The sequence below is a fragment of the Phalacrocorax carbo genome, chromosome 15 (assembly GCF_963921805.1).
Source record: "Phalacrocorax carbo chromosome 15, bPhaCar2.1, whole genome shotgun sequence".
In the NCBI taxonomy this organism is placed as follows: Eukaryota; Metazoa; Chordata; class Aves; order Suliformes; family Phalacrocoracidae; genus Phalacrocorax; species Phalacrocorax carbo.
In genome coordinates this window covers 12,848,614-12,870,803 of record NC_087527.1, presented here as the reverse complement: position 1 = coordinate 12,870,803, position 22,190 = coordinate 12,848,614, and the positions used below count along the sequence as shown (strand labels likewise).

Genomic DNA, 22,190 nt, shown 5'->3' with positions numbered 1-22,190 from the left:
CAGGGATGTAGCAGAAAGTGCCCTTTCTTGACTGAGTAATCTGATGAAGCAGTGCCATTTACCATTTAACTACATGCTGCTTTCATCCCTGCTGTTTTACCCATCTTCCACCTAACCCCAAGATGAGATTCTTCCTGAGATTGACAAAGAGAAAAAATGCCACGCAAGGAATAAATTGCTCCTAATAATATTACTTATTTGGATTGCAGTGGTATCTGGTCTCCCGTTCTGTAGCACTAGCACACTTCGCACCATGCCAAGCACTGCACAGACACAGGGCTTTGCCAGAGATGTGATGTCCTCTGGTGTTGACTGAATGCCACATCTAATTTGTTCCATTAGACCTCCCGAGCCTCAAGTCTATACTTTGAAACTTGCGCTCTACCATACAAGAACAAATTGAAGACCGACAGAATCAGTGAGACATTTTTAGATGTCTTGTAATATATTTTAATGAGCTATTGATGAATTTTGTTCCACAGTCCAAAAAGGGCAACAAGAAAGCAAAACAAGCGTCTCCATGCTGCAGATCTGAGGGCAGAAGCAAACAGAAGAGTAGCTCAATAAATGTTAAGAAGAGCAAGGTGAGTGTTACATGCTTTAAAATCTTCCTTCCATCTTCCAAATGGCTGAAACAGCTGTCACGGCGCTGACGTGAAGGAGAAGTGACTACATGTCGGGTGGAACGACCGTCTGCACCCTCCCCGGCACCTGGCACACTGAGATTTATCTCACGTTTTAGTGCCCTGAGATGTATGTTTTGGTTTTATGGTCCAGCACAAATTACTTAACTCTTTGGAGTTTCAGGAGTTATGCTATGAATATTAACCACTTACAGGACTAGACCACTACGATTTTTTTTTCTTTTTTTTACTCCTCTAATTACAGTTACTTACTGCTTTCATTGTTAGATACCCAATTTAAAATGTTGGTCAATTTGAAGTAATCCCCCGATAAAAAAATTACATGCTGATGATAAATTCCTTTTGTCATGATTCCAGCAAAAGTCTGAGATTGCATAGAAGAAGGAAGCAGTGAGGGTAACCTGAGGATGCCCTTGTGATCAAGAAAGAGCACCCTGTTTATCTACAGAGAAACTACTTTTCCAATGACAGTGGGGTGCGTTAGTAATAGGGAACTTTATCTGATGTTTACTCTGAGTCATCTTTTCTATTTACTAATGGATTTGGTCTCCAGAGCTTTCAATGCTTCCCCTTTCAGTAGATACAAATGTGATAAATATTGCTTTAAAAAAAATCAATAAACAAGTGTTTGGCAACTCTCGGACTTCTTACTGTATCATTTACTCAACAGTTTAATGCTTAATAGAAGAAACTTGCCTGTTAAATATTCATGTGCAGATTTAGCAGACATAACACACCACAGTTTGATGTAGTTTTTCTAGCTCTCTTCGTTCATGACAAAATTAATTGTTTTGGAGCATGGAAATTGCGTTTGCTGGAGAGTAGCACCTGATTTAGTCACCTGAGGTCAGTGTCAGGATCTATTTGTAAGAATCTGCCAGTGTTACAGTTTGGGGCAGTAAAGTATTCATCATCCAAAATCTGGAGCCTTTTTGGCTTTAAAAAATGAAGTCAGTTGAAGTTAACGCAGTTTACACAGCTGTATCTCATTTACCTTATATACTGCCTCCCTCACCCTGAGAGACTGGTTGCTGTGCTGGGGACCTACTTTGATGTAGGAGATGAGGAACACTGACCACTTCAGCAAAGGTTATCCTCTGATGATTAAATTGTCAGACTATATTTTAAATGTGTGCACTGGGCGCCCCGGCCCAGGCGCCCGCAGCGGGGCTGGCTCTGTGAGGAGAGGCCGGGGCCGCCCCGCGCCGGACACAGCCGGTTCCGGCCGGTTCCAATGGCCCCACCGCAGGGCACGGCTGAGCCCCTCGGCCAGGCTGGTGGCACCTCGGGGAAAGCGCGTTTAGGAAAGGGCGAAACGTTGCGTGGAGTGAGGTAAAAAGTGTGAGAAACAGCCCTGCCAGCACCCAGGTCAGAGCAGGGCGAGGGCGAGGGGGTGCTGCGGGCGCCGGGGCGGGGGTTCCCCTGCAGCCATGAGGGAGAGACCGTGGGGGAGCAGACACCTGCCCTGCGGCCTGTGCCAGAGCAGATTTTTCCTGAAGGGATAGATGAGCAGTTGGGAATGAAGGCTTGTAGTTGAGCCTGAAAAAGGCAGGGGGAGAAGGTGTTGTTTTAATTTTTGTCTTTGTTTCTTACCACCCAAACCTATTTTAATTGGCAATAAATGAAATTAATTTTCCCCAAGTCAAGGCCATGTTGCTTGTGATGGTAAATGGTGAGTGATTTCCCTGTCTTACCTCAACCCACGAGCTCTCTCGTCTCATTTTCTCCCCCCGACCTGCTGAGGAGGGAGAGCAAAAGAGTGGCTGGGTGGGCACCTGGCAGCCAGCCAAGGCAAACACATCACACTGCAGTAGAAAGAATTAATATAAATGTTTGAACAATACAACCAAAAATGTATAATTTGACAGCTATAGCAGTGTTTCAGGCTGCTGTTAAAATGAGTAACTGCTGATATGACTCTCTTGGGGATGCATTCATATTGTTATGAAATACGTATAACTTATCTTTCAGGTTGTTTAATATTTGAGAAATTATAATTTCTTTTTTCTCCTTTTTTTAAATATGGTGTCCCCAATGCTTCTATTAACATTAGTCTTCTATTTCCTGAAGTACAAGAGCTGTTGGGAGATACTTTAAAATTGGGGTATCTCTGATCAAATTTTGATCGTGCTGAACAAATCTCAAGTTCATGGATTTTTGTTCAGTATATTACAAATTAATATTCTTTTTTTTTCTTTTTTCCTTGGGAATTCACCGAGGTTAGGTATGTTTGTATTAGTGATGTGTGTCTTGCAAAGTTATGGTTACAAGGTTGACATTAAGTGACCTGAAATACAGACTTTGCACCTCTCTATTTTTCATACTTACACTATTTCTGTGTTAAAGCTACACCAAGCTCGTCTTATATGTAGACTTTTGAAAAATTAGTAACCTGTTCAAATGAGGTACTGGCTGGAAGTGGCAACACCAGGCTGGAAGTGGTATTCCTGCAAGCATGTCATAAGAAGTTAGCTTTTTTGTCTCCTGACTTAGTTTGAGCTTAATTGTAAAATGAAAGAATTTTAAATGGGTCTGCCTTTGTATATTAATTATTGGGTGCATAGAATTAACATAGAAGACATTATGTTTTTTGAAAGGTTTTACCCAGTGATAATGGATTTTGAGAAAACTGGCTAAGTGTTACAAAAAATGGGATCTGTATAGCTGATGGGGGTACCAAACAGCTTAATTTCCCACACAGAATAATACTTTTTGTGCATTTTCCATCTAGAGAGAGATCTAGACTATTTTGGTTAAAAAAAAAAATAAAAAAAGAAAAGCCAGAAGAAATAGATTCAGTGAAGGGAAATTTCTGTTACAGTCATGCTGACTTCAAGGAATGCCTTTTGTTTTAGCAAAATGGCTGTGTATTCAGCAGCAGAACTTCTGTGAATGTCTGGAGGACTGTGCGGCTCTTATGCTGAAGCACCTCATATCTGTTTAACAGTACAGATGGACCCTCCTAATCAAAACTAAATTTATTACATGCTGCTGAGTATTATCTTGCCAAATCAAGCTGCGTGTCTGGGCTAGGTTCTCATACTGTTGCTGAAGTGGTGTACTCTCTCACTGCACAAGAGAGCCCTTTGGGACAAGTCAAGGAGTAAGGTAATTACTCAGTGTAAAGCAAGAAGACTCGGGATATGTAGAGCTGTGAACTGCCTAGTCTCAGAAGGGAGCTTCAGTTTCTTCCACCACTCTCATACAGTATGTTTGACTGCATAGCAGCGGACTCCCAGGGAAGGGCTTGCCGTGTGGTCAAGTGCCTTCTGGAACGCAGCATCTCAGGCATAGCTGGAGCACAGCTTCCAAGTGAGGTGCGTGTTCAGCAGCGAGGATAGCTACCTAATCAGCTGTGTGATACAATGCTGAAAGACCAAAAGTAGGGGCTGAGCGGCAGCACTATGTTGCCATCAAGTGGTAAATACATCTATATCTATATAGCCAGAGTGATCATGGCTGGCTGGCATCCACTGAATGAAGAAAAGAAATAGATGACAAAAAATTGTCTGCTTTTCATTTCTTTGTGTTATCCCTACCTCTTTACCGGTGATTGATCAAGTAAGATTGTCTCTTGCTCACTTACTGTTTGAATGAAACATCTGAAGAAGAAAATTTTCAAATAATGCACTTACGATATGACTGTTGAAAGAATTTGAATTATACTCTTTCCCTCAGACACAGCTTTAGCAAAAATGACATGAAAAATGTATTTTCTCTTTACCAGGATGTCAACCCTTCAACTTCATTGACATTGTCATCCAATAACACTGCTGTCATCACAAAAACAATAACCAGAATGCTTCCTCTAAAGCAGAAAATGCACTTTGTCAATGTTAAGGCCCAGCATCTGCAAAATATCAACAAACAATCCAAAAGTATAAAAGATCTGGAGATCCAACTTCTACAAATGGAGTGCAAAGAACTCAAAAATCAGCTAGGATGCCTGAGGGTAGGTAAAAATCCAGTTCTGTTCTTAATATCTAACTGTGCTGGTAAACACACTGAAAATAGTTTATAAAGTGTTAAAACCAAGTAGAAAAAAAATGGTTTTCTGCTCAGTTTTTATCAAACAGCTTATTGATATCAAATATTTTGTAAATTATCATGTCTAGAAGAGAGTTTGGGTCTGAATTCACAATACTTCTGGTTTAGTTTCAAGTTAAGACTTTCACTAGGGATATAAACTTGTACTTTGGATTACTGAGTGGCATTCCTATACTTTTTAGTTGCTAGCATCAAACTCTTGTCAGCATTGTCTTCTACTAAATTTGTGCCCTATCACCAGCATCTCTGAGCCCTTTGTTGCAGCAACATATCATATAAGAGGAACTTCTTCCAGTTTCTGAAGGCTGCAATTGCCCTTGTTGTTTTCTACCTCAACCTAACCTGGCTTGATTAATACCCAGAGGAAGTTTACTAAGCATGAAGTATTAGGGTACTCAAAGCGTAGGATGTTGTGCTGCTGATGCTATGAAGAGACATCTTGCTTTTTAGGTGGCAGAGAATTATTAAATTAAGCATAAAAAGTCACATACATAAACATAGGTACGTGGCTATAACAGATGTTCTTGTTTAGCTACAAATTCAGCTATGACAAATCATATGTTACTATCACCATATATTTGAGAAAACAGAAGTTGAAAATTTCCTGTCATGCAGGAAGGGCTGATGGGGCAGAAGCCAGGCGACACGGAGGAGTTACTGAAACAATCTCAGAAAGAGCTGTTGTGGCTGCAGAGACAGCTCTCCTTTATCTCCGCAGGAGGCCCCGTGTGTGTTTTGGCAGCTGGCAAGGTGAGCTCCTTTATTATTTTTTCAGTCTACCTCACTGTGCAAAGTGGAATTAGGAAGGGAAGGGTTTACCGTCATTTTGGCTTGTTTTATTGAAACAATGCACTGCAAGATTTATTTTTCATACCTAGGGTATTAAGAGAAAGATTCACCTTTTAGGATGTATTTTAAATAATTGTTTCAAGTAATCCAGAAAGACCAGAAAGAACATGAAATTCATTATGGATTGTGAAAGGTTACATAGTTAAAATGGCATTTCATAGAGCCCTATCATATATGGAAAGATGTCTTTTTTTTATCTCTTTTTCTAAAGAAAACTCTCTATAAGAAGGTAGGATCATTATATTGGGATTGTTATTCTGGGGGGATTTCTTGGCCTGGCATATAGAACTGTAATTCCCTTTCTTCTCCCAGCAGCATTCCTAGATGCATTCCTAGTTACCAGCAGCCCGTTGTCAGCATAGCTACATCCAGCCTTGAACGGGCAAAAATTGCTATCAAGCTATATCATACCTGATGCTGATATTTGGCCATATAAAATACCAAATTAACAATAAACTGTTCATGTTAGCAATGTCCTAACATCTTACAGTTCCTGTAGAATATGACTTCTCATCTCCTGTGGCATAGCAAGTTGAATATGTCAATTTTTGATGACTCAAGTTTCTAAATGTTTACTTGAGATAAAGAATATGTTTTCAAATCTTCATAGCACTAAATCTGGGCTGATAGTTTAAAAAATTATTTGCTATTTTATTTTCAGAGCGACTTAATTTAATTTATTCATACAATATTTCATATTTTTAAGAAAAGATGTCCAGAAAAATTATAAATCACATATTTTATATATACAACCACATACACACATGCACAGATATACTTGTTTTAAATCCACCTATGAAAAGGAATGAGACAACTAGGTTTGGTTCAGTGTAACGCACTAACAATGCCATTTTACCATGATCTGACTTATTTTCAAGTACCAAGTTAGCTTAGCAAATTTTGGTTTTGTTTGTGCAAGTGCACATGAAGCAATAGGTATGTTCCTCTAGTCTCCAGCCTAGGCAAGACGAATTTCCAAACTGTGTCACCTGGAATCTTCTGGTATCGCTTCGTGTCATATGCTGCAGATCTGTATTCGTTGCTGAGGCACAGTATGATAAGTGCTGATACACTCATACTCAGAAGGAATGTTTGTATGTAGCTCAACTGGGGGAAAAAATATCTAACTTGCCAAAAGAAGACTTATTTTTGTTAAAAAAAGAAAACAAGTTATGCCACAAACTTGTTATAAAAATAAGACTGCACTTGCCTGATGATCAAAGTCATAATCTAATCTGGGAAGGAACATATGATCCTGAGTAGGAACAGTTTTTCTCTCTGAAAATACCAGAGTTTTCTTGTTCCCACTACAGTTGTGAGTAATCTCAGGGAAGGTCATTTGGGGCTGAGATTTGCACAAAAAAGTGGTCTTGGATACCTCTTTTTTAGGTGTTGGACTTTCCATTCAGAAACTTCTAGTCTTTCTAGAATGTGCCAAGGTAGACCTTCAGGGAACAAAGCACACATTGTCCACATTTTCCTCTTCCCCCCCCCCCCCCCCCCCCAATATCACAGCACTAAGAATCAGATTTTTAGCCGTTTCACTTGAATAATGAGGTACAGATTTTTCAGAAGCCATCAGTTACTTTGAAGATCATACTGTGATACTCTGAACCATACTTTAATTCTAAACCTCTGAAGAGGAATGCTTTTCATCCAAGTCAGAGCGGTGGTACTCAATGTTGCTGGAAGCTTTTGAGGGTAACAGTCTTAATAAGGTGCTCAAATGGGTCGATGCTTGGGAACTGGAATATCCAGAAATATAGGCAATGGCATTTTGGAAGGATTCCTTAGCTGGTTAGTAAACATCATCAGGTTCAAATTTAGCGTGGACTGGAAGTCCAGATAGGACAAAACAAGAAATCACCTGAGGAGTTCCTCTTCTGTGGCTCTTAATACCTTCCAGCGAAGCCTCTGATGCTGACGGTGCCTGGAGATCAGGGTACTCTCCATGCATTTCAACTTCATACGGAAGTATTGGGCTTTGGGGGAAATCTGGCTCTTTTTGCTAATGCCAAACTTCTCTGAAAAATTTCCTCCTCTTCCTCATTATGCCTGTTAGTAGAACTGTGGGGGGAAAACTGACATTTGAAAAGGAACTATAAATTATTACAGCCTGTTTCAGTTGCATGGACACTTAATTTTTGGGATAAAGAGGAGACATTATTAAACAGAGAGATGTATTTCTGCTGATACTTTAACAGAATTCAATGAAATAGTGCCTTGAGAGTACAATATTTCCTTCCCCTGTTTAAAACTACAAGGAAAATATAGAAGTTCCACTCAACACAATTTCATATGTTTTCTTGATAATTTAACCTTCATCAGTCTTGAAAATTGAGTTACGTTACAGTGAATGCATTCCTGAGTGGTCAAATGCTGTGAGTCAGCTCATCTCTGCTGGGGGGAAAAAAAGAAAAAATTAGAAAAAAGGGGGGGACAGAAAGATTAAAGCTAGATTTTTAAAGAATGATTTATTTAAAATCTTTCCCTGTACCCTCTTGCAGTGTCTCCCTCTAGTTGCTGGGGAGATGGTTGCTGCATACTTAGAAGTTTTGTGTGAATATATCGATTATGGTTTTCTTGAGAAGAGGAAAGACAGAATGGTTAGGATGCTCCAGGTAATCTGTCTTAATACCCTTCTGCATTTGAGTTTCTAAGCCTTCCATTGGGCAGGCTTGGGAGTGAAAAAAAATTGCAGCTCACATTTACAGTTCATTGGTTCGTGCCAGTAGGCCACAGATGACCTACTGAGAAGATCCTGTGATAGCATTACTTGGAGGTAAAATAAAATCTCCCAACACCCGCCTCCCCCCCGCCCCCCCTCACTGAAACACACCCTTGCCGCGATCCCACTTGCTGCCTGTCAGCTCCTGTCCGTGCTCCCTGCTGCTGTGTCGGGGTTAATACTATGTGAAAGAGAAACTGGCAAATAGGGAAAGCCATCTTTGTGTGCGTATGTGTGTGCAAGCACTGCTGTTTCATAGGCTCTGGCAGCTGCTGCATGGCCGATGATGCTTGCTCTCTTTCACCCTGCCTCCCTGCAGACAACTAATGAATCATTTCTAGCCTGAACTAGCAGTGCAAACACACCAATGCTGCTGCCGCCGACGCTGCCGCCTTCCTCTACAAGGTTGTAATTTGACACAGTAGACTGCAGTTCTCTCTCGGCAATGATCTTGCTGAACATCGGAAGCACTTGATTTGAAGGTACGCTGAGATTTCACCCTTTCTAAAAATAGCTATTTCTGTTAAATGCTTTATGGGCCAAATGAAGGTGGGATGGCTGAAGATTTGTAGGTGTGTGTGTGGGGAGAATCCTCTTTTTAGTTAGCAGTAATGCAGCAGTAACTCTTACCGGAGGCAGACAAAGTTTATTATTCTGCTGCAATTTGATGATGCCCTTCACTGGATCTTTTCTTCCAGGTGCTGCTTAGAATAATAAAATGTGTTAGTGTTGTGCACGGGCAATAGGTAAAGGGATTAAACTCTTGCTAGATTATTCCATCCTCCCTTCTATTGATGTTTAATCTGATGTCATTTTCCAGTCACTTTTAAGGTTTCCAGTGAAATAAATACTGTATTGACAGGTTTGGTGGTGCCATGTTTCTTCTCTGTGTCAGTGTCTGTGGGCAAAGTTAGTGATTATACTGGCCAGCAGCTCCCCCCTGCCCTCCCCCAAGCCCCCAAGCCCGGTGCATACGCACAGTATCTGTTTGCTCTGCAGATGTGTATTGTCATGTCACGGCAAAGTCATCAATGTGACTGCTCTTCCATACAGATATTGCTAATGAAATTACATGTGGTGTTTGTCTGGCATCTAATGCTAAATTAGACCAATTGCAAATAAAGATCTTGTCCTTTTTTGGTAGAAGGGAGAGATCTTCTGCAGCTATATATATACATGGACACACTATACATAGCAGTATTTGTGGGAAGTATGTTATGTATATGAGTATGTAGAACAGAATAATAACATTTGATTAGAGCATATGCATATAAATATCAGTTAATTAGTTAGCACGTACCAGTATGCTGTGCTCAGTATTACAGGGGGTACTGCAGGGGTTTTTCTTAACCTTTTTTCAAAATTGGCTATTGCCTGTAACGTTGGGCAGAGAAGGTTTGCCTTTCCAAGAGTGATTTGATGGTCGACATTACTGTTGGACATGGTCTGGGTACAATTTTAACTGAGGAAAATCTAAGTGCATTCGAAGGCTTTGGTTTTTCTTTTTAAGCTACTGCTGTTTGTTATTTTAGTGGTAAAGCACTGACTGGGCTTTTTTGTCCGGTGCAGGTAGAGATGCAGAGTTCATATATAAAATAACTCAGCAGAATAACTTATTAACGAGCTTTGTCACTGCACCTAGTAAATACAGAGTCTGCTCCTTAAGTGACTGGATATATTTTGAAGAAATACCTAAAATCAAAGCCATTGATCTTAACGTTAAGAAATGCACCAAGTATGCTGAGACAGGGAAAGAATACTGTGATTGCCATTATCAAAATACAAGTAAGGACTATTGCTTAGCAAGATAGAAGAGCTTCCTTAAGAAAACAGCACGAAATATTAAAACACAGACCAAGCGGTACAGTGGAAATTAAAGCATCTCCATAAAATCAATACAATAAAAAGTAGCAGTATATGTGAACTCATATGAAAGTTACTGTAGTCACTTTGTATTTCAGCTGTTTTGATCAGGAGGTGTTACATTTTTATTAGAGGAGGGCTTTCAAGTCTGCCCAGCTGACAAATGAGGAAGGCAATTCAGATCAAATCTTACAGATGTCAGCCAGGTTTCACCACTGTAGACATCCTTTGAAATACATATGCATTACTTCTGGTACCTTAAAGGCGGGTGTTAGATCTTTTTTAGGTGACTATTATTTTTGTTAAAGAGATCTGGTGGTCCTGAACAGTGGCTTTGTGCATACTACTTGCTTTTTAATAGGAAAAAGACCTACTCTAAATTAAACTAGTGAAGTGCTCATGCTGCCTGCAGACTAGAGAGCAACCCTGATTTTTCGTAGCTATATATCTGAATGGGGTCCAGCCTGCTTACATACAGCATGACTCTGTACTAGAGGCAGTGAACAGAGGTGCAGTATTATTACATACAACTCTCTATATTGGGGTGTTCCTGGAACACCTTTTTGAGAAATTTAATGTGTTGAATTTTCTAGAATTATAACGAAAATTACAGCTTTAAAATGGCACATGGATTTTAGGAATAGGAAAAGTGAGATGGAACAAAATATGGGACAGTGCAGTGCCACAGATTTCTGCATGAAAATGATCTGAATAGCTGATCCATGTTACTTCAGTTAACCGACAGTTACAAGCTCAGAAATCTTCAGCATCTCTGTATGTGGCCAATCTTGTACTGATACAAGCTGGGTATGTACTTCTGCGTATATACAAAATATGTATCTCTTTGAATGTCAACTCATTCTATTTTAGATGTGTTAGATGTGCATACTCGTAGTTCAGATAGGTATGTAATACTGAGTATTAAATGAACGTATAAGCACAACAGTGTTCATTCTTGTAATATCTTATTACAAAAGTCTGAGCCTTTCTGGATTGCCAGAAGTAGAAATAAGATGCCTGAGATCACTTGATAATTAGTATCCTCTGGTATAAGGAGTTTTCCTTTATGTGTGTCAAATGCCCCACTGCACATCAGGATTAAATGCTCAAAATCATGCTGACTTTATTCTGAAAGAAGGAAGTAGTTGGTCATGCATCACTGTGCTGTCCTTTCAATATTTATGCTGAATGAAGTATGGTTTGAGAGTCAAGGATGTTTTTCATTTAACTGAAATTGTTATAGACCCTTGTTGCTACTACAAAATATGTCAGAGTAGCTGACTGTTGATGTTCTAAGCTGACTGTCCATCACAGATGAGAATTGTCATGAAGCAGTGCTGACAGTAGCATTTACTTATTGCCGTTAGAATTGAAAAATATATAGCAATATCATGATTAAAAATAGAATTGCAACGTAACCACTGTGCTGGAAAAATGCAGCTTCTTCAAAGCAAGGTGTCACGAAACCAGTTTCTGTTTGCCAGGGAAAAGAGGGCTTTTGTCAGGGTTATTTGCACAGAGTGGGCTCTTGGGAAATGGTGGTGCTGATGTTACCCTGGGAGAGGCCTGAATGACCTTCTGGAGCCGCTGGGTGACACCGAAGTTTGAGTGTGGTCATTGAGGGTTTCTTTGCTAACCGTAACCATCCTGCTAAATAACATGTGGGACTCAAGTTCGTTCTGTAAAGTACGACTGTAAAGCCACCTGTGGTTGGCATTTTGGTGAGGAAATCAGAGTGGCTTATAGGCTTGTGGCCCAATGCTTTGGCTTGTGCTTGTGACACGGCACTTGATAAGGAAATCGGAGTGTGACTTCCAGCTCTGCCACAGATTCTGTGAATAGCCCTGGGCAAAGCACTTAGTATCTCTTGGGCTCTGTCCTCTTTTTGTAAATGGGAATAATAGTGAACCCTTTCTGCTATGTTCTACCTATTTTATCTGCTTAGAGAATGAGATCTTCGGACCAAAGACTGTTTGCTCCATCGGAATGCTAAATCCCAATGGAGGCTTCCAGATGCTGCTTACAAAATCACTTGACAGTCTGCATTGTATGTTGATCTATAGAAAAATATTTCCAAGTGCCAGAAGAACCCGAATTGATTCTAAGCTTTTTGGAATAACATTTGTTTTGCTACTCTTTCTGTTGTGCTCATGGGTATGTTCAGTTTGGAGTGAAAAGCCTAGTTTCCCTGATGGTGGCAGTGGTTTGGCAGAAACATTTACAGTGCAGAAGTCAGGACAGAGGAAGTGGGACTGTAGGTCTGATTGTTGTTGGTTTTTTTTAATGACCATAAAGTTTTATATCTTTTGTGTTACAAACAGTATAACACTTGGTTTCTAAGGCAATAAGTATTACTATGCCGAATGTTTGATGCTGATTAGCAAGCAGCAGTGGTGCGCGATATTACCGTGAAGAATCCAGAAGAAGGCATTGTGAATGTAATAGTATGGTGCAGTCTCTCTTCTCTGTTCTCATCTAATGACAATTAGAAACTAACTTCCATTTTTTCTTTAAAGATCATCCTGTAGCAAAGCTCTCCAGTGCGATACCTTCCTCGAGGCCTGATCTGAGCACAGTGGGCTGATGGACAGTGAGAATATCCGTGCTTTCCATCCATGCTCCACCTCCACTGGGACTGATTACTGACATTCTTTTTCTTTTTTTTTTTTTTTTTTTGCGCTGAGGAGCATAAATAATTTTTACAGACAGCTTCAATTAAATTTTTACACTGAATGTGTGGGGGAAAAAATGACAATAAGAGACCCTTTTGCCAGTTTTGGAAGAAAAATAAGCCCTTTTTGAGCCAGGTTAATTTGTTTAGGCTTGGCTTAGAAAAATCCTAAATTGAGACTAAATTCCTCCAGAATCAGGAATTTATTCTGTGGCTTCATCATTTCAGCTCCTGCTCAATATTCCTGTACCTCCTTTTTACACAGTTATAAAATGTTACTTATTACTTCTGTATGGAATATCATGGTGCCTTTTCACTGATGTGGAAAGTGCATCTGTAGTAAGTGCAGTGTCCATCTCGCTTAAAAATGTTCTCTGCTATTAACCAGCAGGGACTTCTATAGGTCTGTACTAGTTTACACCAGGAGGGAGAGTTCAGCACAGTATTCCTGGGAGTGTGCTAATGGGCTAAACTCTTACTGAAGGTGGGTAGAGTTGATGGTGCTTAGAATTCAGCTGGGTGAAGCTCACAGTTGTCGCTATAACAAGCAATACATGGCTGAATCTGTGCCCTGTTTACTGCACTTTCCTCCTCCTGTGATGGTCACAGTTTCTCCTATTTGTTAAATCCTCGTTTCTGTTCTCCCCACATCCCTGCCTCCAATTCTGCATACAGTTTAGAACATTAAGAATATTCTCTGTCAGTTCCAGGAGCGTATTTCTTCCTTTCTCTCTTGTTTACTGCTTGCTAATTAAATTTTGTAGGTGGCAGTTTGAAATCTTAGTGGGACATGTCATGTGACTGCTAATGCTCTGCAGATCTCTATTACATAACCTTTAAGTAGTTTGGGAAAATGTGCTTGTGTCATACTGGGCCTGACATAAGGCTCTGTCTGAAGCCAACAGTCTGATCAGGTTTTTAATGTACAATGACTGTAGAAATCTTGTGGATGGTTTGTTCTGGCACAAGATTTGTGCCCTCGGTTGTCAGGCCAATTGTCTTATTTTCCTGAAATGCTTTGCAGTCTGCGCTGTCTGCCTTTCCTGCAGGGTAGAAGAGGGGAGGGGTTAGATTTAAACATTCTGACATGCCAGGTAATGATCAAATGAATATCAAATGCAGTATGCTAGGATCCCTTCTGTTTTCCTGATAGGTTTGTTCATTTTAGTTTCAAAGTGACCAGAGTACAGAACAAACATAGAAAACCTCTCAGTCTGTCCCCCCACCCCTTCACCTCCTACGGATCTTAATTGGGCTCTGGTGCATTATGCAAAATGAAAACATAAATCGATACAGAGGTTTAAAAAAATGCTACGTAGGGACGATCAATTATTAATGCACGGTAATTCATTAGGTTGCTGTTCTGCAAAAGGAGTGCTTTTATAAGTGACAGCAATGTACCCACTCATAGAATAATAGCTCCTCTCGCTTTTTCTGAAGCAGCACCATCTTTTGGTCCTACTTCACGTACAGTTTCGCATTTTTGCTGCCTAAAACATATTTATACACTGTCCAATGCAGCTCAAGCAGTCCATTATTGATGGGCCAGCTCTGTGCCCTGAAGAAACTAAGTCTCGTTTTGGTTTCCTGGCCAGGATATGGGCCTTGGAGGCTGGGTCTCGTTTGTGACTCTGACGCTTGACGTGCTGCATGTTCTTGAGGAAATCACAGATCTTTCTTCCTCTGTTTCTTTACCTGCTGGGAAGGTTCAGTGGCAATGAGCTGCTGTAGACTTGCAGCAAAAGTTGCAGTTAGAAACTAGGAAAAACCAGATGAAATTTTGGGTGTTTGTTGGGTTTGCTTTTCTTTTTAATGGAGTCAGATTTTCAAGTTTATAATTTCTTATTGAAATCTATGATTGTGTGAAACTACATTTTGTTCTAAAGTAGCCCTTACTTTGTAATAGCAATTTTCAGTAAAAGCTCTTTACAAAGTGCTTGAGAATGATGCTTGATATCATTCTGTCCATTTTGCACATAAGCAATTTCCAGTGTGCTTCAGGTTTATTTGCCCAAGCTCATTCAGCAGCATCAATGCAAATCTATGGATATTGTTTGCAGAGCCCTGTCCAACATGTTATCCATCGTTTTGCTTCTCCTAATTAAATGTTGTATAAGAAGGGAGGAGGGGGAAGTACTGATCTTCTAAAAACAGGCTTTCTTTTGTTTCACTTTAATTTAACTGACCCTTTGCTTGTGTGCTACTTATAATAAAGAGTGTGCAAGGGTATTAATTTTTTCCCAAAATTACTACTGTCATAAATCATGGTGGCTATAGCCAGTTTGTCTCTTGTCCTCATGGCTGCCTGCCTACATACTGGGTGTACTGAAACTACAAATGTTTCATTGCTGGAAGGGGTCTCTGTCGCTCAATAGTCTTAAATCATGTGTACAAAGGTATGTACCATGCATTCCCTATGATGTGGTACCTTTGCCTTATTTTAAGGTTAGTGGGTACAGTTAACGCTGCTGTGTTACCATGGTTGTTGGCTGCTGGATGAACTAGGATCAGAACAGAGAAGCAACTGTAAAGTAGTTTTGTGTTTGCGTGGTAGGGCAGATGGGTACAGCTAATGCTTTTGTGTTTTAAAGGAAACTGTCATTAAGGCATTTGTTTCTGTTAACAACGTGCACAGATGAGCTGTTCAGGATCTGGACGTCTTCCGGTTAACGTGCTTTACAGTCATAGAGCAAGAAGAGAGCTGTCACCCTGGCAAGCTCCATCCTGAATTGTTTCAGGATGCAGTAAGTGGCTGACCTGAAAAAATGAAGGTATGAAACATGAAGACATAAAACAGAAGATATTTTCTTGCACTATCAGCAATAATCCAATGTCTGTCTTATCTGAACTGTCTGTGCCCTGTGGTACCTTGCCAGCGAGGAGCGCTAGGGAGCAGCAGCTGTGGTGGTCGTTTCTTGAGGATTCCTACCAGGGGGGAAACGCAGATATGGATTTTACAAACTTTAGAGTAACATCCTGTATAAAACCTGTTGATAAGGGAGAGGGGATTTGGAAGTCACGTCATACCAATTGTGATAGCTCTGATGGCTCAAATGGACTTGCTTATTTCCTACCATGGTCGTAGGTCACGCCTTTTTTTAAAGTTCCAAAATGCTAAGTCATGCAGCCAGAGAAAAGCAACTGTACTCATTGACTTTTTTTGTAGATATTGATCCCCACTGTTAGATGCAAATGAGTTTTGCCAGCTTTGATATTGATAGGTAGTCATTACAAACCGTAAACCTTATGCTTAGCTTGCAACCTTGCTATCCTTCCTTTTGCAAAATTTTCTGTTTAATTTCAGTATAGTTTTAAAAGGAAATGAAGTATAAGGAGCTCCACACTGCTGATATTTCTATGATCTAATGACAGAAGTTTTGTAAGTACATAATTTTTTCTTGATATATGGATCATGGAAAACTTCTTAAAATAAGACAGAACACTTTAGAGAACAGAACAAGACAGGAAGAAAAGCTGTCTATGATGATAAGAGCTACAAGAATCTAATAGTGAATGAGGTCATTGTACTGCTGACACTAGCGGTGCAACACACTTGTGCCTGCAGGGCTCAGGTCTGTTTACTGATTCTTTGTGAAAAACTGCTCTGAGCACAGAGCATTGAACATTACTATAAACGTAATATCTGTGTACTGTAAATAAAGAAATACCCATGTTTCTTTAAACATAACTGTCAACCTTGATGCAACAAGTGCGTGACACTAAAAGTGACACTGAACAACTGAAGCTTTTCCTATTTCTGATCTGCAGGAAAAGCTGCCAGACAGGTCCTGAGTATCAGCCTCATTAAACGAGGCACTGAACACTTCTCAAAGAGCTGTCAGTCCAAATATACGGTTGGGCACAGCAGAGTGACACAGCATTTGTGGGAGGACAAAGGAGAAGCCTCCTTCTCCTTCCCCCTCCTTTTAGCCACCTTCTGGTGGGTCTTCTTTCCCCTCTCTCCCTGAATTCTGGTTTGTGTAACTAAGATTTGGTCTCTAAGGTAAAAAGTTACCAGTGCATTTAGATAAACAATTCTGTTGATTTTTAATATAATTTTATTTAATAGGATTTAAGAGACTGTGCTGCTACTGAGAATGATATTTTCTCAGCTCTTATTCCCTGTAACTAAGTAACAGGAAATTTTCCCTAACATGACTGAGTTATACACTGTAACGTGCAGATGGAACTGGACTGCAGCTGAATTGGAGGGGATGTTAAGCCCTGTGTGCATTGGTGTTTTGTTAGTATTTCTCATAAATTATTGCAGGCCCCATAGCAGACGAGAGATTATACTACAGGAATTTACTGTGGTTTTCTTGTGCCTTATTCTGAAGTATCTGATACCCAGATTTGCCTGGACTGCATGGGTCTGGGATCTGATCTAGTATGGCTGTTTCTATCCCTTTTCCTTACGGTCCCAAAGAATGACTTTTACAAAAGAATCCTGACATACATTATTGTTTGAACAGTCTTTGTGGATTTTTTTAAAAAATGTGAGAAATTATTTAGCCACAATAAGGGAAAACCAAAATCAGAGATTAATTTTTCGATATGCTTTCTTTCAGGAGCTGGAGGTAGTGGATTTGTGGTTCTGGAGAGGTTATAATGCCATGGTTAATTTTTAGTCTCCTCACCTACGAGAAATTACTCTTTGAAAGACAAAATGTCATGCAACCCCATAGGAAAAATTGTTAATAATATATGCATTTTATTCTGCAAAGGAGAGGGGTATTTTGTATACAAGGAAAGGTGCCTGGAGCAAAGCATTCACTTGTTCTAGTATTCTTTTTGGGTTTGAACCAGCTTTGTTTGCTGCCTTGTAGCTCTGTGTACTAGTGCTTTGTGGAAGTTAGATCAGGTGCTGTAGGATTTCCCAGGCAATTGAGTGGGGAAGGAAGAAGTGGAGAGGCTTTAAAAAAAAAAAAACCACAGAGAGAAGGCAGAGTGGAAAATGAAGAAAGTGAGGTAAATAAGAAATCTTGATGATAAACCTACAGAACTATAAGGTAACATCCATTTATTTTCCATATATACGAAGAGGTTCTCCCGGTGCCTGTCCAGACTTATATATCACAATCATTCCATATATGTGATAGCTTGGCTGATTTAATGTTGAGTTCAGAAATGCTCTTTATTAAATACTGCTGAATGACTGTATCCTCCTTAATTCCTTGTCGCTGGTCCTGTCTTTGTCCTCAGTAATATACTACAATATAGCTTTCTGTAAGCTTATCATTTGTGGACTACAGCCCCTTCAAAAGTAACATTCACAAGTGAGCAAAACAGGACTGCCCTTGACAGCAGATCTGCCTTGAGGATAAAAATGATCTTTTCTTTGTGGTGTGTAATAATTGCCAAGAGGACAGAATTTTCATAGCAATCATGACTCTTAGAAAAATACATATTTGAGGCATGTACACTATGTAATTTGTTTTTATTATCTGCAACATTCATTAGAAGTATAATCGCTGGCATTAACTAGGAAAAATAATGCATGCCTGTAAGCAGCAGTGCTTTTAAAGGTCCGTGTTGTTCCTATTATCAGAATTTCTTAATTTATTGGAATAACTTCAGGGCTGAAAAGGTTTTCTTTCATAATGGGTCGGTGCAGTATATCTTTTCCAGATAGGTGGTAAATCTTCTCTCATGTGCCTGAATCCCACTGCTGTAATCCAGTACAAGTGTGCATGGGAAAAAATTCATCTGGATTTTTATAGTCCCATCAAACCTGCTTTATGGAAGAAGGCCTGTGAAGTCCCACAGGAACATTTAACTATCACTATCCACCATTATTGAATTGATAATAGACTACTATTACATAAATAATACAAACATCAAGTAAATACTTCAGGGGAATTATCACAACATCCTACTCTGTGTTGCACATCTCTTAAAATTACTATCCACATTCGAAAGTGAAGGAGAGAAATGTAAAAAACAAGCCATATTATTTCCACCATGAATAACTGAAACAATTTACATATACTGTGAAATACTTAAAATATATTTAAAGCTCTACCTTTTTGTGTCAGTGTAGGGTTTACGTTCAGGAAAGAGGAACTGGAACTGGAACAAGCAAAAAGAAAGGGCCATATGAATAAACCAGGAATTTGGGCAGCTTATGTTACGAAAGAACACCAAAAGAGCATATTCTTTGTAGTCTAATAGTGACAAAACAACCAGGTAACAGTCAAATTTCATCACTAATTCTGCCTCTTACAATTTTTAAAGTTAAGCATGTACTTAGAGCTTAGCGCTCCAATTCAAACACCAAAAGATTGTGAAGATGATAGAAGTGTACAAAAATATTCTAAAGCTGTCAGTAATTTGTCAGTAGCATCTGTCTGTCTGGGGTTTAACCTAGCTTCTGTGTTTACCTTATCTAAGTGCTTCATGGACTTGTTCGCTGTCTGAATTCAGTAATTCTCAATGAACCCTTTCTTCAAAGTGCTACCTGAATGCTATTCATGTAAGAAAAACCCTTTTACTTTTGCAATATTTACATGGTGCCTGTGGTATTTTTCTCAGTGAAGGTGACTGAATATTTTAAAACGCAGAGTTCCTAACTAAAAGTAATGTCTGCTCTAGAAGCCCTAGGTTTCTCCTAATCTCTCACTGCCATAATATTTGCTGTATTGTGAATAGCTCTGCTGCTCATTTTTAGGGTTTTCCCAAATTTTTAGGGTGTTCCTGATTCTTATTGCAAATTGTTATTCCTGTGGGGTCAAATATGTTGGATTAATATTTATACTGTCACAAGAATACCTGCTCAGGGTTTATGCCAATTTATGCCAAATGTAAGCCAACCATGAAGATGGGGGAGGAAAAGTATACAGGGAAATTTAACACCTTAATAGCAAACCCAGAGGGGAACATCTGTTATTAAATTGAAGAGATGGGGAAGTGATTTAAAGAACTCACTAATAGCCATGTAAGGGTAATTTAAAACATGATGTGTCTTCATCTCAATGAAATACAAGGCATCAGCAGCCTCTGCACAGAAGGCAATGAATAACTGGGTAGTGCATCTCTCCACATACCTTAAGTTCACACGGTTCCTTTTTCAGGAAGACTAGCAACAAGGGTGGTAGAGGTGGTGCTCTGACCTGTAGGCCTTACCCATAGGCTGTGCCTTAAATTCAGGCCAGTTCTTGGAGGCCCACATAAGCAGAATTCCTGAGGAGCTGATGCATGAAGGCTTTTTGCCTCTGCTTTTTCCTCCTTGGCGGGTGTGCCCGGCATGGGGCAGCCCCGGCCTCTCCTCACAGAGGCTCCTGCAGCCCCGCTGCCATGACCTGGGCATGGGCACACACTGCTTTTGTTCCAAAAGAGAAGACTCCTGTGTGGTACATATTTGCCAGCTTCTCATAATAAAGTGCCTTGATTTCCACTTCTTTGAAAAAACTTCAGATTTCTAAGGATGCTTTCAGGAAAGTGATCAGCTGGAGAGGTGGGTAGGTGGTTGTTAATGGCAGTAGTGGTTTTGATCCTTTGATGTGAGTAAGCAAGAGTTAAGGGACCTTCTTTCAGTCAGTTATTACATATGAATTCTCCTTTCTAGACAGGATCTGGGCCTGTTTCTACAACAAAGAGATTGAAGAAACCTCCAGCACAAAATGCTCTTTAAACTGCGTAGCATATAATGCCAACTTTCTTTGATTCAACTATGAAGAGAAAATTGAAGTTACATCTCTAAACTTACCCACAAAACTTCATTAAAGTTAAAATAATGAACAAATAACGTGTCTCAAAATAAACATACATGCTGCAGTCATATGAAGGGAGGAAGGAGACCAGGCACAAAATTGAAGACAATTTAGAGTGACAGCCTCTCATTCATCTGCTTCAAGTAGAATAAGCTATTAATAGATATTCAATTTTTCTCCATAAAGATAAAAGAGAAGGTCATGCTAATAAATGGCTGCATTTATGGTAAGCTTTCTGTTTTAAAGATGGCCTACTTTTTGGCATTACTTTGTATTCTTTTAGCTTTATGTTTGTTACCTGGACTGGTCATCATAGATTATTGCTGCCCTGTCCACGTTCTCTGTCTTCAGAAGGATTGCAGAGCAGTTCTGCTGGAGCCTGACCTGAAGACCAGGTTGCAAAGATTAAGCATACAGAAAACGGGCTTATTTGTTTCCTTAGTCACAAGGTTGTTTTTATATATGACCTGCATGCTTGTCTCCAGGCAATATTGTTTGATACTGATAGTGTTTAAATGATTCCACCTCAGTGAGGTGAAAGAAGGTTAGGAGGCACAGAGTCCCTAGCTATTATTGGCTTCTGGCTCTGTGTATGCAAGTCTGTTTAGAAAAGGATGGCAGTAGTTTGCCTTTTACGAGCACATGATTAATGGTTCTGAAGTGTTAAATGCATTATTCCATAGATACATTATTGTGCATTTTATGGATTGATGTGATGCACTTTGTCTTTCATCTTGGGATTTTGAAGTCCTTACAGACATTAATTAACAAAGCCTTACTGTAGATCTCTTTGGTAAGAATTATTATTATCCCTGTTTTGTTTAGAAGGGCACATGATTTCCCCAAGTTTCTGCAGTGAGTCAGTGACAGATCTGAGAATGAAACCTGAATGTTCCGCCCACACCATAGCCCTGCTCCACTGAGTAAACTTACCGGGAAATGTGTAGATCTCTGTAGAATATGTATGAAACTTTTTCAGTTGTCAATCATTTCCTGATGCAGAAATTAAAATAAAACAAACAAAAAATACAGCAGATGTATGCTGCTGTATACAACTAGTAGTCATGGAGGGTGAAGTGATAAAACAACCTTTTGTGAAAAAGACACACATACTTTTATTGACTGCTTAACAGGTGCTTGGAGTTCCCTGCAGGAAGAGAGTAACTATGAGCTACATGTGACTCACCCTGCAAATACTCCTTTTATCTCCTTTCTGGATACAGTAGAGGTAAAAGTCAAGATTTAGGGCTAGCAGGGAGTTGTTCCTGTTGCAGAAGAGTAAACTGCATTTATTACAGTTGCTGAAAGAGGTATTCTCGTTGTTGGTTCAGAGAGATTGGTGAAGCAATGTGGCTTGTAATACATTGCTTAAAATTCTCCCTTTGTGTTGCAAGCAAATATTTTTTTCCTGGTATCCAAATGGGAAGATATTTGTCTTTGTTTGTTACATAACAGGACTCAATTGCTCCCCATCCTTATTTGATAACATACTAGTCTGTAAGATATTCTTGTGATTGTGTGCAACTCAATCTGATCGCTTAGGGTGCTGGTTTTTTTGGAGTTGACCTGAAGATTGCTGGACTGACCTGTGATGAGCTAAATTCGTCTCTGATTATAAATTATGGCTGATGACTTATTCTCTTAGCTTGAATAGTACCCGAGTATGCTTTTGGCCCTGA

At 39.7% G+C, this 22,190-nt stretch overlaps 1 protein-coding gene and 1 long non-coding RNA gene across 13 annotated transcripts in view; both read left to right on the top strand.

The window, feature by feature from the left end:
• The first annotated feature begins 1,886 nt into the window (after positions 1 to 1,886).
• The window catches only part of RIMBP2 (RIMS binding protein 2), a 158,582-nt gene continuing 138,278 nt past the window's right edge, over positions 1,887 to 22,190 (top strand). For 7 of the 12 annotated variants that reach the window (XR_010375313.1, XM_064466415.1, XM_064466413.1 and 4 more), the window contains exons 1-3: positions 1,888 to 1,976; positions 4,372 to 4,596; positions 5,307 to 5,441. Coding sequence is in view for 9 of the 12 variants with exons in the window: in XM_064466415.1 (XP_064322485.1) it covers positions 4,444 to 4,596; positions 5,307 to 5,441 (288 nt within the window). In the remaining 3 variants the exon portion in view is untranslated. Of the gene's footprint in view, positions 1,977 to 4,371; positions 4,597 to 5,306; positions 5,442 to 22,190 lie in introns of all 12 variants that reach the window. The other 5 variants (XM_064466419.1, XM_064466418.1, XM_064466420.1 and 2 more) reach the window with 2 other exon arrangements.
• Positions 8,272 to 22,190, top strand: part of LOC135315828 (uncharacterized) — a 35,133-nt gene continuing 21,214 nt past the window's right edge. The window contains exons 1-2 of the long non-coding RNA XR_010375314.1: positions 8,272 to 8,322; positions 8,610 to 8,750. This is a non-coding gene — a long non-coding RNA (uncharacterized LOC135315828). The remainder of the gene's footprint in view (positions 8,323 to 8,609; positions 8,751 to 22,190) is intronic.